The sequence below is a fragment of the Temnothorax longispinosus genome, chromosome 4 (genome assembly GCF_030848805.1).
Source record: "Temnothorax longispinosus isolate EJ_2023e chromosome 4, Tlon_JGU_v1, whole genome shotgun sequence".
In the NCBI taxonomy this organism is placed as follows: Eukaryota; Metazoa; Arthropoda; class Insecta; order Hymenoptera; family Formicidae; genus Temnothorax; species Temnothorax longispinosus.
The window spans coordinates 20968887-20983760 of NC_092361.1; the positions used below are offsets into that span (position 1 = coordinate 20968887).

General features: G+C 46.9%; 2 protein-coding genes and 1 long non-coding RNA gene across 4 annotated transcripts; 1 reads left to right on the top strand and 2 right to left on the bottom strand.

Moving 5' to 3' along the window:
• Positions 1-424: 424 nt before the first annotated feature.
• On the top strand, positions 425-5590 carry Psa (puromycin-sensitive aminopeptidase). 2 transcript variants are annotated; one of them, XM_071776940.1, is made up of 4 exons: positions 425-778; positions 1271-1515; positions 1721-1868; positions 2235-5590. In XM_071776940.1, exons 1-4 carry the CDS (start codon positions 440-442, stop codon positions 4311-4313), a joined length of 2811 nt encoding a protein of 936 aa, XP_071633041.1. In that variant the 5' UTR covers positions 425-439; the 3' UTR covers positions 4314-5590. The 2 variants fall into 2 exon arrangements, with proteins under 2 accessions (XP_071633041.1, XP_071633040.1); XM_071776939.1 differs by lacking the exon at positions 1721-1868 and adding an exon at positions 1907-2057.
• Positions 5489-13774, bottom strand: LOC139812288 (uncharacterized). The gene is made up of 2 exons (XR_011731847.1): positions 12091-13774; positions 5489-6224 (listed from the first exon to the last, which is right to left on the bottom strand). It is a non-coding gene; the product is annotated as an uncharacterized lncRNA (long non-coding RNA).
• On the bottom strand, positions 7720-10183 carry Emc (Basic helix-loop-helix domain-containing extra-macrochaetae). The gene has a single exon (XM_071776998.1). The coding sequence runs from the start codon at positions 9518-9520 to the stop codon at positions 9077-9079; it is 444 nt and encodes a 147-aa protein (XP_071633099.1). The 5' UTR covers positions 9521-10183; the 3' UTR covers positions 7720-9076.
• Positions 13775-14874: the final 1100 nt, after the last annotated feature.

Below are 14874 nucleotides of genomic sequence, written 5' to 3' on the forward strand. Positions count from 1 at the left end.
TCCCGATTCCTAATATGTGCTCTATTAAAGTTAATCTACGTTAGTAGAAATAGACGTTAGTCTTTTTCTCAGCAAGAATCTTTTCAAGTTTTGCGCAGATTTATAACACCGAGTATAACAAAACTGTCTCTCTCTCTCTGTATGTAAAAAAACAACTATAATACATATAATATACAGTTTTGTGTAGAGGGTCGATTGTGTATCTTGAAACGAGGTAAAAATTACAAAAGTGAGGAAATTAACTGGAATATCTACAATTTTATTTACCGAAATTTAGTTTTTGTAATTTTCACCTCGTTCGAAACTACACAATCGACCGCCTGGGTCTTCATTATATCGATACTCGACGTCGAGAGACCTCGATACCGCGTATATCGGAGTATCGGAGTAAACGCGCGATATCGATACCCGCCCGGGCGCAACCTGGCCAACCTGGGCCATGTTCTCGCGCGTCGTCGCACGTGTCGGTGTAAGTGTGCGCTGTCGCCTTGTGAGTCAGCAAAACGGGAACGGGAAGGGAGTTGGCGATAATCTGTTGTCGCGGCTGTTACGAGGATCGAGCACCGTCGGGAACGGTGGTGGTGAGACCCTGCACGCGACGTATCGCGGTGACCGCGCGAGTGAAGTTGTCAACGTGCCGAACGGAGCGACGATGTCGAGCGACGAGAAGCCGTTTCGCCGTCTGCCGTTGTGCGTGCGTCCCTATCACTACGATATCTCGCTGACGCCGAATCTCGCTGCCTTCACCTTCGACGGAACTGAGAACGTGCACCTCAACGTAAGTCCCGTCGTCATCTAGACTTCGATCTTTCTATCTCTGTCTCTGTCTCTCTCTCTTTCTCTCGCCGCCTCCCCTCGAATGAAAGAAAAAGAGTCGAATAAAGAGACAGAGAACAAAGCGGCCGCTAGCCATATGGGAAACATAACCAAGAAACGCCCCTCCCCGCCGGCTCTACATGGCTGTTTGAATAGCGTTTAGGTTCGAGTTTGATAGGCAAACACCGACCGCCTTTATCTCCTCTAATTGCCGGCAATCGCGGTTTTAAATCCTTTCGACAATTTGCCTCGTTAATTCCGCAATGACGCGCGCGCGTTTGATTTCTAGTTGTATTATTTGCCGACGTTATCTCATTATTTTTCCTCAGACTGTGTCTGTTTAATGGTATCTCACGCTTATCTTTGCAACGTACGATGACGATGACTACTGCAAATTCCCCCCCCCCCTCTCTCTCTACTGACTACTGATTTCTTTCTTTTTTCTGGATTGCAGGTGGAAAACTCGACTGATACCATTGTGTTGAATTCTTTGGAAATTAATATAAAAAGCGCGACTTTTAACGGGAACGATGGTAAGACCATTGCTGCCGAGAAAATTGAACTGTCAGCCTCCGAAGAAACGGCCATGTTGGTATTTCCTGAAGCTCTGCCGTCCGGTAAGAGCGGATACCTGAATATAGAATTCGTGGGCGAGATCAATGACAAGATGAAGGGATTGTATAGGAGCAAATATACCGGGTGAGACTGCAGCTCAATAATTTTGCGATATATGAAAGAATTACAAAATCGCTCGCCTCTGTCTGTGCATTTGATTAGGAAAAGAATCCTTTCGACAATACGTTTCAATCATTGTTTATTAATTTTAGCACCTGACAAAATTATATAATGCGTGGGTAAACGAAGGCAATGTTTAAACTGTGTATGTTGTATGTATCTTTCAAAGGCAAGACGGTTACTGTGCCGTAACTTATTTGTGTCCCACGTCGGCGCGGAGATTTTTCCCATGTTGGGACGAACCGTCCGTCAAAGCGACCTTCGATATACATCTCGCAATCCCAACTCAGACACCCCTGGTCGGAATATCGAATATGGTGAGCGTCCTTGCAATGTAGAATTTTTATGATTTCAGAGAGGACGGTACCGTTGAACACGCGGCGGTTACCCAGTTTGAGCCGACAGATGCTAGACGTTGCTTCCCATGCTGGGACGAGCCAGCGCTCAAAGCCACATTTGACATTACGCTAAAAGTACCACGCGGTCTTACAGCACTTTCCAATATGGTAAGCAGCGCCCGGCATCTGCAATATTATTCGCTTCTCTGTTTTTTTTTCTTTCGTTCCCTATCTTCTGATTTATATTTAAAGTAGATATACGTGTTTTTCTTTAATTTCTTACGCTCTTCTTACATTTGATTATTTCTTTATGTATGTGTACATCTTATCTGTTTTAATTTTCAGCCTGTGAAAAGCAAAATTACAAATGGCAACTACGAGACATTGACTTTTGAAAGAACGCCTATTATGTCGACGTACTTAGTGGCCGTAGTAGTAGGCGATTTCGATTACATCGAGGACATGTCTAGTGACGGTGTGTTAGTTCGAGTTTACGTGCCCAAATCCAAGAAGGAGCAGGGCCAGTTCGCTCTGGAAGTGGCCACCAAAGTGCTGCCTTATTACAAGACTTACTTTGGTATCGCATATCCCCTGCCGAAGATCGATCTCATAGCGATCGCCGATTTTTCGTCCGGCGCTATGGAAAACTGGGGACTCGTCACGTACCGCGAGACCTGTTTGCTCGTAGATCCGAAGAATACATCGGCGGTGCGCAAACAGTGGATCGCATTGATAGTGGCGCACGAGTTGGCGCATCAATGGTTCGGCAATCTCGTGACGATGGAATGGTGGACGCATCTGTGGCTGAATGAGGGCTACGCGTCATTCGTAGAATTTCTCTGCGTCGCCCATTTGTTCCCACAGTACGATATCTGGACGCAATTCGTGACGGACACGTACATCCGAGCGTTGGAACTGGATGCTCTGAAGAACAGTCATCCGATCGAGGTGCCGGTCGGCCACCCGTCGGAGATCGACGAGATCTTCGACGACATATCGTATCACAAGGGCGCATCTGTGATACGCATGCTGCATGCGTACATAGGTGACGACGATTTTAGGAAGGGTATGAATCTATACTTGAAAAGGCACAGCTACGCCAATGCGGAGACCGAGGATCTCTGGGCCGCGTTGGAGGAGGCCAGTAACAAGGCTGTGCGTAAAGTGATGTCGTCGTGGACCAAGAGACAGGGTTTCCCCGTTGTCAAGGTCGACTTTCGCCAAGAGGGCGACAATAGGATCTTATCATTGTCTCAGGAGAGATTCTTGGCTGACGGATCGTGGAACAATGCAGATAATACGTGGCTCATACCGATAAGCGTAACCTCTGCGAAAAATCCGAGCAAGACGATATTCGACGGCATTTTAGACGCGAAATCCAAGGAATTTGTAATCCAAAACGTTCCCGAGGGCACATGGCTGAAGATCAATCCTGGTACAATTGGCTTCTATCGAACCCGTTACAGTCAATCCGCTCTGTCGCTTCTGTTGCCCGCGATTAAGAATCACACGTTACCTCCTCTCGACAGATTAGGTTTACTGGATGATCTCTTTGCGATGGTACAGGCGGGTTACGCATCCACGGTGGAGGTGCTCGAATTAATGCAAGCGTTCATGCACGAGGACAACTACACCGTGTGGTCTACCATAGTAAATATCCTAAGTAAAATCGGCATTCTCATCTCGCACTTAGACTTTGAAGATTCTTTCAAAGCGTTCGGACGTAATCTGTTCCGCGACGTTAATGGGATATTAGGTTGGGATCCTAGGCCAAACGAGAGTCACTTAACCACGTTACTCCGATCTCTCGTGTTAGGCCGCATGGCGGCTTTTAATGATCAACCTACTATCGAGGAAGCGAAGAGAAGATTCGAGCTACACGTAAACGGCACGACGTCGCTCGCTGCTGATTTGCGAAGCCCGGTTTATCGAGCTATACTCTCCGTGGGCGATGCCAATACTTACGACACTATGATAAAATTATACAAAGAGGCCGATCTTCAAGAGGAGAAAGAGCGGATTCTGCGTGCGCTCGGCGCGATCAAGGACGAAGCGTTGCTGAGAAAGGTCCTGGACTTTGCGATGAGCGAGGAGGTCCGTGCTCAAGACACAGTGTTTGCCATCATGTCCGTGGGTCTGTCGTACAAAGGACGTCTCATGGCGTGGAACTTCTTCAAGGAGAAATGGAAGACCCTGATGGATCGTTACGAGGGCGGCTTTTTACTGGCGCGGCTGGTCAAGTTCACCACGGAGAACTTCGTCACCGAGGAACAGGCCAAAGATGTGGAGAACTTCTTCGAGGGTCATCCGACTCCGGGCACCGAAAGAACGGTGCAGCAGTGCGTGGAGTCCATTAGATTGAACGCGGCATGGCTCAGCCGAGAAAAAGACTCCATCAAAAAATATCTGACCACTCAAGTCTAGTAAAGACAGTTTTTACTTTTTTTTTCTTTCTCCGTTACCTTAATAGGACATTTTGGCATAATTCGAGACCGCATACAAGCCAAACGGTTTTATTACGCGAACATTTATGGTACTGCTTGATATTGTGAGAGAACGTTAATTAGGTACGGACTTGTGTATGAGATAAATAATCCGAGAAACCACGTGTACGCACGCTTGAAGAAAAGCTAATTTGTTTAATATTGGTTAGAAATTTAACCGAGTGAAAAAAAAACATGGAAGAAAATACAGTTTTGTATACACCTATTATACCTCATTGACGAGTCATGGCGTAATCCAACACCTTACAGAGTTCTCTTATCTGTTTATTTCTTGCCTGGTATTAGATTCCATCATCATCATTTATGGGGGAAAATTGAAATATTTAGAATAATCACTTTAATATATTTCAAATATTTCCTTCATTTATTATATGAGGAAAGTTAAAACTGAATATTATATCAATACTTTTAATTTTCAGTAACATACTGAAGCAATATTTGCATACAATACTGCTGCAGTATTTAAAGCAGAATCTATTTGAAACATGATTTATATATAAATGTAATTTAGAATGTTCATTTATATATAAATGTAATTTAGATTGTTCATTTATATATAAATGTAATTTAGAAAAGCCAGTCGTGAAAGTTTGATGCGTTTGTATTGTTGTTTATTCATATATTACGTGAGCTATTTGCAAGATTTGCTCTCGATTTTTAGATAAACTATACCAACATGTAAAAGAACTACGTTTGAACATGGATCTTTTTATGAAAAAAAAAAAAAACTACTATTCTGTTTATTAAAATAAAAGGTCAAACTTAAATCCGATGAATAATTCGAAAGATTGTTTACGCATTTTTATTTATTTAACCGATATGACTTAACTATTTCACAGGATAATAATCCGATTTAAAAAAAATTATACCTATTCATATTTAAATGGATTGATAAGTTTTAAACTTTGATGTAAAGATGTCTACAGGAGTCTACAGGAGTTTTCAAGTTTTTGAAATTTGTCGTGAATTAAAACTTGGATATTCCTGAGACATTTGAAATATTTCTTGGATTTTCGTATTTGGGTTATTATGTTGTATCACCTGTAACAGAGTTAGCGTACTCCTGCTCAACTATCAATAACATTTCATAACGATAGCACTAGCTTTTTATTAGTTATATACAAAACTGATTAGTATGTAACCCCATAATATGTACAAATTATAATCTATAATATAGACGGTTGTTTACTTCAGGTATTAATGCTAAATGCAGTATGCGTGCCATAATTATCTCAACCATTAATAAATATACATCGTCTCCCTTTAGTCGTAGTGGAAAAAAAGTAACTGGCCGAACTGGCGTCGACTTTTCTTCTCGATATACGATTAGTCCGTAATTAATTCTTCTGTAATTTCCTGTTTTTCTATATTATCTGTATTTCATACATTGATTATTTGCGCATATTGGTCCCGCAATTTGAGCTTAAAACTTAAAGTTCTAAAATTGTATCGAGAAACGTGTGACTATCGATGAAGGAAATGATACTAAACATGTTTCGTATAGGTGTAAACTTGATTAAGATTTGATAAGAGTTCAACAAATATTTACTATCAAGATAAAGTTGCTTTCAAGGAATAAAAGTGAAACGTCGACGCTTCTCGATGCTTGATGTCGCGACACTTTTCATATCGACCGTCATAGAACGCAGTCCCCCGCGCGTTTCATGGTTGCACGTGCCGAGACAAGGAAGGAAGATGATCCCGGTAGTGAGTCAGCCTTCATTTCCATTATCAGCGTGTTGTTCGCAATCATCAGCCGACGGCTGCTACGGAGTGTAGCCGCTGCTACCCTCACGTTGGAAGAGAGATTTTACCCTCCGACTATTCGTCTCTGTTACAAACAGACGAAATGGCTCAAAATTGGAGCGAGAAATACCTATTTTTTGACACTTCTCCTTTGATGTACGCGGTACTGCTATTTAAAATGACTAATTTAAACGTTAAATGGATACTTCTGAGAACGGCTGATTCCAAGACGCGATATCGAACGTTATCATTAAATCCTTTATGACGATGGAGTAAAAATACAATCGCGAGAAAACTTGGAGACGAAATCTCTGTCATTTTTATTCCTTTCGACTTTATTAGTCTCTATTAGTGGCACAGTGTTTCGGCGGGTAGGGTAATTAATATAAAAAATAACTTCCTCCGCCAGTGAATTAAAACGAAATATTCTTTAGGGTAATTAACTCCGAGTATCGCGATTTATAGCGATCCGCTTTTTTTTCTCTCGAATTTTGCAGATCGACTTCGAACTTTTGACGATTTCTTAAACGTTCCACAGAGATAGTACAAGAAAGTCGAGAGGAATCGCACGAAGGGTTAATACGCTTAGACGTCGAATGCTCTTAGAGGATTGCCCGCGAATCCTCTCCGTGGGGTAATAAATGCACCCCCTCGTTCGCTCGCTCGAGCAGGGGAAACGTGTGGCGCGAGGACGAGAAGGACGGGTGGAAGGAGGAGGGCGGAGGGAGATAAGGGAGAGAGAGAGAGAGAAACGTCGAGGCACACACATGGGGTCGGTTCCCGTGGGTATAACCCGGATCGAGCGTTCCCAGGAACACGCGCGCACGTGACCCGCGTCGGAAGACGATCAATACGGGACTTTGCGAAACTCCTACACCCCACCGCGGAGGGACGACGGTGTCGCGCGTCCGCCCTTGTATACAATCCGTGCACACATCCTTCGCCTTCCGACGAAGCTTGATGATGGCGACGGCGAACGGCCGTCACGTCACCCCTCACCCCTCCTCGCCTCGCACGTGTGCGTAGATTGTTGCGCGCACGTGCGCCTATTTAACCCTCCCGTCCGCCGTCCGCCTCGCCACCCCTCGTCCGGCCATCCGGCTTCCGCTCCCGATATCGTCGAATCTTCAGCAGATTTACACGTAGAGCAGACGATGCGGAAAGCACACCAAGGGAAGACTCCTCCGAGTTCGATCTTACTTTTTCAGGAATATATATAAAGCGTACAAGCATGTTTCATTTTTAATTCGGACGAGGATAATAAAATGGATATATATTTATTTCAATATTAACGATATTATGTAGGATCGCGTTATTTAAATCTTTAAATTGAGCGTGTTAACGAAATCTCCCGTGTTCAAGATAAAATCAACGAGCGTGCGTAACAAACGTCTTTATTTTTTCGACATTGACGTTTCCAGGTGTTTTTGATTTCGTAGAAAAATACAGATTTCAAGGGATTACGGAATTATTCGCTATTTTTAATCAATTTATGTGCGCGCACCCGTGCGATCGATAGGAATAGGCGGTCGGGGGACGGGAATTGCGTCATTCGCAAGATAAAAACAAACGCACGAGACTAACTTATATAGACACAGCTTGCATTTATTTCGTGTTGATGTGTATGTGTGTCGAGTGCAGGACGCCCGCGCAATGATGTACTTATACAGCCTTTCAGTCTTTGCAAATATACAATATTTACGCGGGTCGATGAGAGGCGGAAGGAAGGGGGGGGGGGGTCAGCACTGTCTAAATTATAATATAAGAGGCTAATAACAACGACGTAGTGATAACTATAATACAGTAATCAGGGACACCAGCGACGGAGCGCGGAAACTGGAAAACAATAACCGGGGGCCTCGTCGAATCGCCTTTCAAACGAATCTCGAGTCCGCGGCCGGTCCCCCATCCGATCGATCGTCACCTCGCGCGTCGTCCTCGATATATTCTACATCGATCGAAATCCGAGGCTCGCCGATCGTCACGCGGCTTTGTCCCCGCTCTGTTCGAGGAACGCGGACGAACGGAGGCTCTTCTCCGGGGAGGACCTCCGCGAGAAAAGGCGATCGATCGGCGGAGACTGGCTGGGCGGGGCGCTAGATAATATGACTCGAGTGTAACGAACGTTTCGAGTGCGCTCGGTGCACGCGAACGCGCTCGAAGTCGCGTCGCGACGCGATCGACGAGAAGTCGAGGAACCGGACGGGCTCGTCCCTCGGAAGGCTCGAATCGATCTGGTTTTCCCGATTTCACGCAGGTAGAGTTCGTCGAGGCACGCGAGCGCTGACTCGCGCGTTGCTTTCCAGTCCGTCGATCGCGAAACGGAGCCGCTCCGTGATAAAGCGGAGATCGGTTCGATCGGCGTCGCGCGGTCGGTCTAAAAAATTGGAATGATAAGATCTTACGGCTAAAATCGGGATGTAAGACGCCTTTGACGTCTTACGTCCCGATTTTGGACACGGTGCTGTCTGGGGAGTAAAAGAAGGGGGAGGAGAAGGAGGGGGGAAGGAGGGTTCGTGCCGAATCCTTATAACCGTGAGAGATCTCGTGTGGAATGCGATGAGCGTATTTACAAATGTATTTACAATTTCCCCCTCGCAGGGGGGAAGGACAGAGCTTGAGGAAAACCAACGGCGCGGGTGTTCCGCTGCTTTCTCTCTCTCTCTCTCTCTCCGTCACCGTCGCGCATCTTCGTCTTCGGACGTAGGCGCGCCCCTCGGATGGTCCCCGAACGCGTTCTCTCTTCCGGGCGACGATCGGCACCTCCAGCAGCGGCTCCAGCGTGACCCAGATCGTGACGTCAGATCAGCGCGGGGCGGACGTCGTCCCTCTTCGAAGAGCGGAGCCGCGGATCTACCTGATCCACGCGCGCACACACGAGGGGGGTGGGCTCGACGCGACGACCTCAACGACGCCCTAACGGGTCCGGCCGGCAGGTCACCGATCGGCGACCGTCGCGACGGTGGTGGTGGTGGTCGTCGTCGTGGCGATCGACGCGGCGGCGTTCAGCAGGGGTTGCAGGGGTTGTATCGACGATTGCGTCGTCGTCGCCGTCGCCTCTGGCGCCGTCGTCGACATCGTCGTCGCCGCCGTCGTCGCGATCGTCGTCGTCTTCGCGTCCTGATGCGCGGCGTTGGTCTCCTCCAGGGCGGTCTGCAGGTCGCAGATGTACTCGATCACCCTCTGGATCACCTCGAGCTTGGACAGCTTCCGCTTGCGCGGCATGTCCGGGACGAGGGAGCGCAGCTTGGTCAGGTAAGCGGCGACCTCCTCGGCTTCGAGGTCGCGCCTGGCGCCGCCGATCCCCAGCCCGTTGTGCAGAACGCCGCGATGATTGGGCGGCACGCGGCCGCTCACCGGGCTCACCACCATCGCCTTCATCCGGGTATCGGTGACGGCGACGGTCGGATGTCAACAGTCGACGCTCCGGAGATCGATCGAGAAGATCCTGGCGCCTAGGCGGATCTTCGGGATTTTCGTTGCGCTCTCCTCTGCCCCCGTCGACGCCGTCCGCGAGAGCACACTGCCTCTACCTCTACCGCCGGCGACTCTCAGGGAGATTCGCTTCGCGTTCTTCGACGACGGCGCGCCACCGCCGCCCACACACACATACACAACCACCCGCCCCTTATCGATCGCCGGGCCCGTCCGACACCGACACCGAGGCGCAAATATGCACGTGAAGAGCGCGGAGCGGAGACGCGCGGGATGGCCCCCCTCCCTCTCGGGTTTTATCTCTTCTTTCCTCGCGGGGGATAGAGCTCCGACGCGTTTTCCTTTTTCTTCCCTTCCGTTTACTCTGCGTCTGGCGAGCGCGTGAAATCACGCGTGCGGAGATCACACGGTGCCGGTACTCCTCGTATCGCCGACCAGCCGCGTCATCCTCGAGCGACAGCTGCGCGCCGTGACGATGATGACGTTCGATGCAATCGTCGCACGTATACGAAAACTACAGTACAGCGAGGCGGCTGAAACGTGACCGTCGACCAGAATTAGACGCACGATCGCTCTGACGGATCGAAGCCGACTGGCCTCCGCCCCTCACCTGCGTCTTTTTATAGCCTTGCCCCACCCCGGCGCCCCGCGCATACCCGCCAGACGCTTCCAGCATTTGTACGGCGCAATCGCTGCCCGAGTGGAGTAGCGGCACTAGCGGCGGCTTCGAGCGTCGCGCGATCGCTCGGATTTCTCCAATTTTTCATATAATAATTCTAACGTAATTTCCGGGGAGTTTATTTGTATCCTGCATTTTACGAAAACCTCGCAGATATCCTCGAGAAAAGTTGTTTTAAAAAAAGAATTGCAGAATAAAAACCGAGTTTATATGTAAACTATAAGTGAGAAAATAACTGAAAGAATTCCGATATATGAATCTGTCGATCGTCGAATAAATTCACGTGGAACGATTTTTTTGATAAATCAGAGTTTTTGTAGTCATAAAATTCTCACGTGGGAAAGAATCTTGGGGATCATTTCGCGTAAGAAATAGGTGACCAAAAACTGATTCAATTTAATTGATCCAATTTAACAGATATTAATTAATCATAAGGGGAACAGCTGCCGAGAGATGAGAGATCGACGCGTCGCGAACGTGAGGGACCGTCGGGTCTCTCGCGCGTGAAAATCGCACGTGGGGTCCGATTCGAAGCTGTCAGTAGTCGGGGGTGTTTGACGGCTACGCGACCGGCGGCGTCGGTGGGACACGAGGGGAGAAGGTGGAGGCGGGGGGTGTAAAAGGGAGACGGGAAAGGGGAGCGCGACCATTGTTGAACGTCCGGCGGCGCCAGCCACTAGCCATCACGGCTACCACTACCAACGAGGACAACAACGTCGCCCACCAACGCTCCGTAACAGGCGGTCGACCACCACCATTCCGGGCTCTATGCGCCCGACGTGTACGAGCCCGATGGTCATTCGCTAACCTGCGCACCATGATTCCGGCGTGTCGGCGATTTTCTTCGACGACGGCGGCAGCGAGTGTCGCGCGAAGAAATTTGCGCGCGCGCGCGCGCTCCGCGGACGCCTCGCGAATTCCGATCATTTGCGCCGAGATCATTAAGCGTTATATAAATCACGCCGCGAGTACGTAACTTTGCGAATAAAGTATGTGCGAGATTTAAAGCTTCTGGGGAAGATTCTGATAATTCTGAAATTGAAGTATATTCGCAACTATTTTTTTATAAAATCGTGAGAATATATAAATTGAGAAATATCAAAATGTAATCGCGGCAAAATGGATATGACGTAATTTAACGTTTAGTTGAATGTTAATATGAAAATAGAGGGATGACTGTAATGTTATATGATCTCTCATTGTCAATTCAGACAAACATTTATTTAAAACAGCCAAAATGACACTTTTAGGATTAATAATATATTTTTCTTTAATAAAACTTTTTTTATTGCTGTTTTCTTTTATCACATTTTGACATTATTACGTTCTATTTTAGTTAATTCGTATAATTTATTCATTGTTCTTATCACAGTTTCACAAATATAATTAAAATACTATTTTTCCTCAATTTTCTAGTCACTCATACCATTTTTTTTTCTTTCAATGCATCGAGCAGTAAACGATCTAGTATGTCGAAAGAAAGAAATCATTATTTTGAATCAAAAAGTAATTGTTTCATATGTCTTCTTTTAATTGCCAACAATAAAATAAGTTACTCGTTTTTTGAAACAACTCTGTTCGAACATAAAAAAATTATATACATTATTGGTAATTTAAAATGCTGCAATTTGTGTCAGAGCTGTACATGAATGTTCAGCCTCTCTGAATGTTCGACTCAAATTATTCTTCGCGGTGACCTCGAAGAAACGCTATATACATTCAGCCGCTTTTATTCGGATTGCATTTTGACGAGAGTCATTTCGTCGAGCGGCAAGCTCGATCCTTCCAGATCAGGTATTTCGCTCGAGGCAACACGCCGCGCCGTGATTATACTTACCGCGCTCGAGTCTCGTCGTTTCGAGAAGAAGAGGGCTTTTATTATTCGTATAAACGACCCTTTTTCTGCAAATGCCCGGCTCCGGGCCCGCTTTGCCTCGCGACAACTTCCACCGGAGTTACTCGGACTCCGCGCGCTCTCGTCCGCCTTTATTTGGGCCGGCAAACGCAAATATCGTCCCTCGTCCCTCGGACGGCTCAATCTTCCCAACGAATATATCCCTCGCCTCGAGGCGAGGCGATCGCGTCGTCGTCGTCGCGATTACATCGTACTTTGTGTGTCTTCCGTCTCGCTCTCCCCCGGCCGCACGTACGCGCTTCGTGACTTCGTGCGGAGTCTCGTTACCGGTTGTGTGAAGACAAGAACCCGCCCGATGTCCGGCGCTACGGACGAGTTAAATAAAAACGGAGAGGTGGCTGCGCCGGCCGGCCGCTCGATAGACGAAGAGAAAGAGAAAGAGAGAGAGAGAGAAAGAGTCGACCGGACTAGCGGCGACACGCTTCGTAGAATTTCCAGGCGACGTCGACATGCGCGCCCCGGGACTCGTCCGAGGAAGCGAAGCGGCCTGTGGAGACAATTGAGAACGGTGGGGTGGACGCGCGGAATCATTGACAACCGCTCGCGAGATACTCGCGCGATCCACGCCGCAGCTGCATGAAAAGCTCTCTCTCCCCTTGCCTCTCTTCCTTTGTCCGTCTCTCTCGAGCGAGATCCCCAAACCGCGTCGAGTCTTATCGATATGTACTTACGTTAGTGGCTATAAATCATCAAATCTTTAGATTAAACCGCGACCTCCGCGCGGCCCGAAATAACGTCGTCGATTAGAGTCTTCCAAGGAAAGCACATCCGGAAGCCTACTGATATTATATCAGGAACTTATCGTTTTAATTGCGCCGAAATTTTACGCAGCAATTTACGGCTAAGAGGACAGACTTGTTCCACTAACTCCGGTCGATATCTCTTTATGTTCGTGATATTTCAATCTGGTGCGAATCTCCTCCAGACGATGGGCGGTATCGTGTAGTAATTGGAAAATGTGTGTTTTTATCGCTATATCGCACACGTAATCCAATTGATATAAACTAGTTCGAGGAAAGTCTGACGGAAGAAGCGAATCTTACTATCGTTGAGAGTAAAAATTTCCCGTCTTATTTGTCAACCATATATAAAATAAATAACACTCGCGGCATTTTCTAACGGCTAACGCGTTCCTCTCCGCGTCGATAAGCACAGATAAGGGGGAAAAAAGGCGAACGAGCTTATTACTATCGCGGAAAAACACGCGTCGACTTATTTGTCCAATATCGCGCGCGCGCGACTCCATAAAATAGTGGCAAAAAATATGACGTTCTTTCGCAATATCGTCCGACGGCTCGCTAATACCGCGGTTTCTTCCTTCGCGTCGACGTGGCTGATAAGGATAAAAAGAGTCGAGTCACACCTATATTGCCGGCGCGCAAAAAGATGGCCGTTCACGGATATTATCGCGACGATCGTTATTCAGAACGGCGACGACAATTTCGCGGCCGTCGTTGTTGACGAGGTCTCTCTCTCTTTCTTTCTCTCTCCCTCTCTCGGAGGAAGTGGAGGAGAAGGAGGAGGAGGAGGAGGAGGAGACGCTCGCGAGGAACAATCCCGTGGAAAATTACAGGGAATAAAACCGAACGCGAAACGCCCGTGAGACTCGGCGGGCAAACACTTGTGCGGTTACATACCTGAGCAACCGGATCTCATTGACTCCTTGACCCCGGTGTTTAAGAAACGAAGTTCCCTTGACCCCCGGGAATAAATAAACCGAGGAAACGCGCCACGCGGCACGCTATCGCCTGTATACCATCGAGAGAATTTACTGATACTTTTCATTTAGATCCCCACGGGGCTGTCCGAGACTCGTTCGTTTGTTCGTCCAACGCCTTTGGCGCCGCGCCGCGCCGTATCGCCCGCGAGACCGCTTAATTAATATCGGAAATGTTAATCCGCCGCTAATGCCGTAACGTCACGAGGTGAGATTAGCCCGTCGGTGTTGTACGTTGAAATTCTCGTATTTGTATTCTCACGTACATATTTGTTTCGGAGAAGAAACAAAATTATTCCGACAAGTCCGAAATTTAAATATCCACAACACGTGGTCCAATTTCGGAACATTCATGGAACAAAAATTAAAAATTTCCCCATATACAATAGATATAAAAATGCATGTAAGTATATATTTTTTCTAAGTATTTTCCAAATATAATTATCTATTTTCTAAATATGTTTAAAAATTCTAAAACGATAAAATTATGACAAACAACGAACTTGAGATAAACAGACAATAAAAACACATACGATAAAAACACAAACACAATAAAAACACAAACGATACATCGGAATAAAAATTCCAGACGGTTGTTCTAGCGTTGTGTCAAAAAATGTTGACGACAACAATTCCTCAGACCTCCAATTGTAGAAAAAAAAAAATAGATTGTTAAGAGCAAAGCTCGGAAATTTGACATTTAACCAGAGCCGCGAAGCACTTGTGCGTATTCTCGCGCACATATGGCAAATAATTCCTAGCAGCTGTGTTCCTACCGAAAGAAGCCTCAGAGTTACATAGAAACTTGGAGTCGAGTAATTCAGGTTCTATGAATCACCGAAGGAAGCGAATCGTTGAGATCGATCGGCCAGGTGTCGATCCGCGTTCGCCTGTACTCATCTCGCACTTTACGCCTGCACGTAGTTAAGACAAATCTTATCGTCCGGCGCGATAACGCCCGATTTTAACGTTATCACCCTGTGTTTCTC

Coding starts and splice junctions, on each gene's coding strand:
- Emc (XM_071776998.1), bottom strand. CDS start 9,520: ATGAAGGCGATGGTGGTGAGCCCGGTGAGCGGCCGCGTGCCGCCCAAT.
- Psa (XM_071776939.1), top strand. CDS start 440: ATGTTCTCGCGCGTCGTCGCACGTGTCGGTGTAAGTGTGCGCTGTCGC. Junction 1,516..1,906: donor TATAGGAGCAAATATACCGG/GTGAGACTGCAG, acceptor TTATGATTTCAG/AGAGGACGGTACCGTTGAAC. Junction 2,058..2,234: donor TTACAGCACTTTCCAATATG/GTAAGCAGCGCC, acceptor TTTAATTTTCAG/CCTGTGAAAAGCAAAATTAC.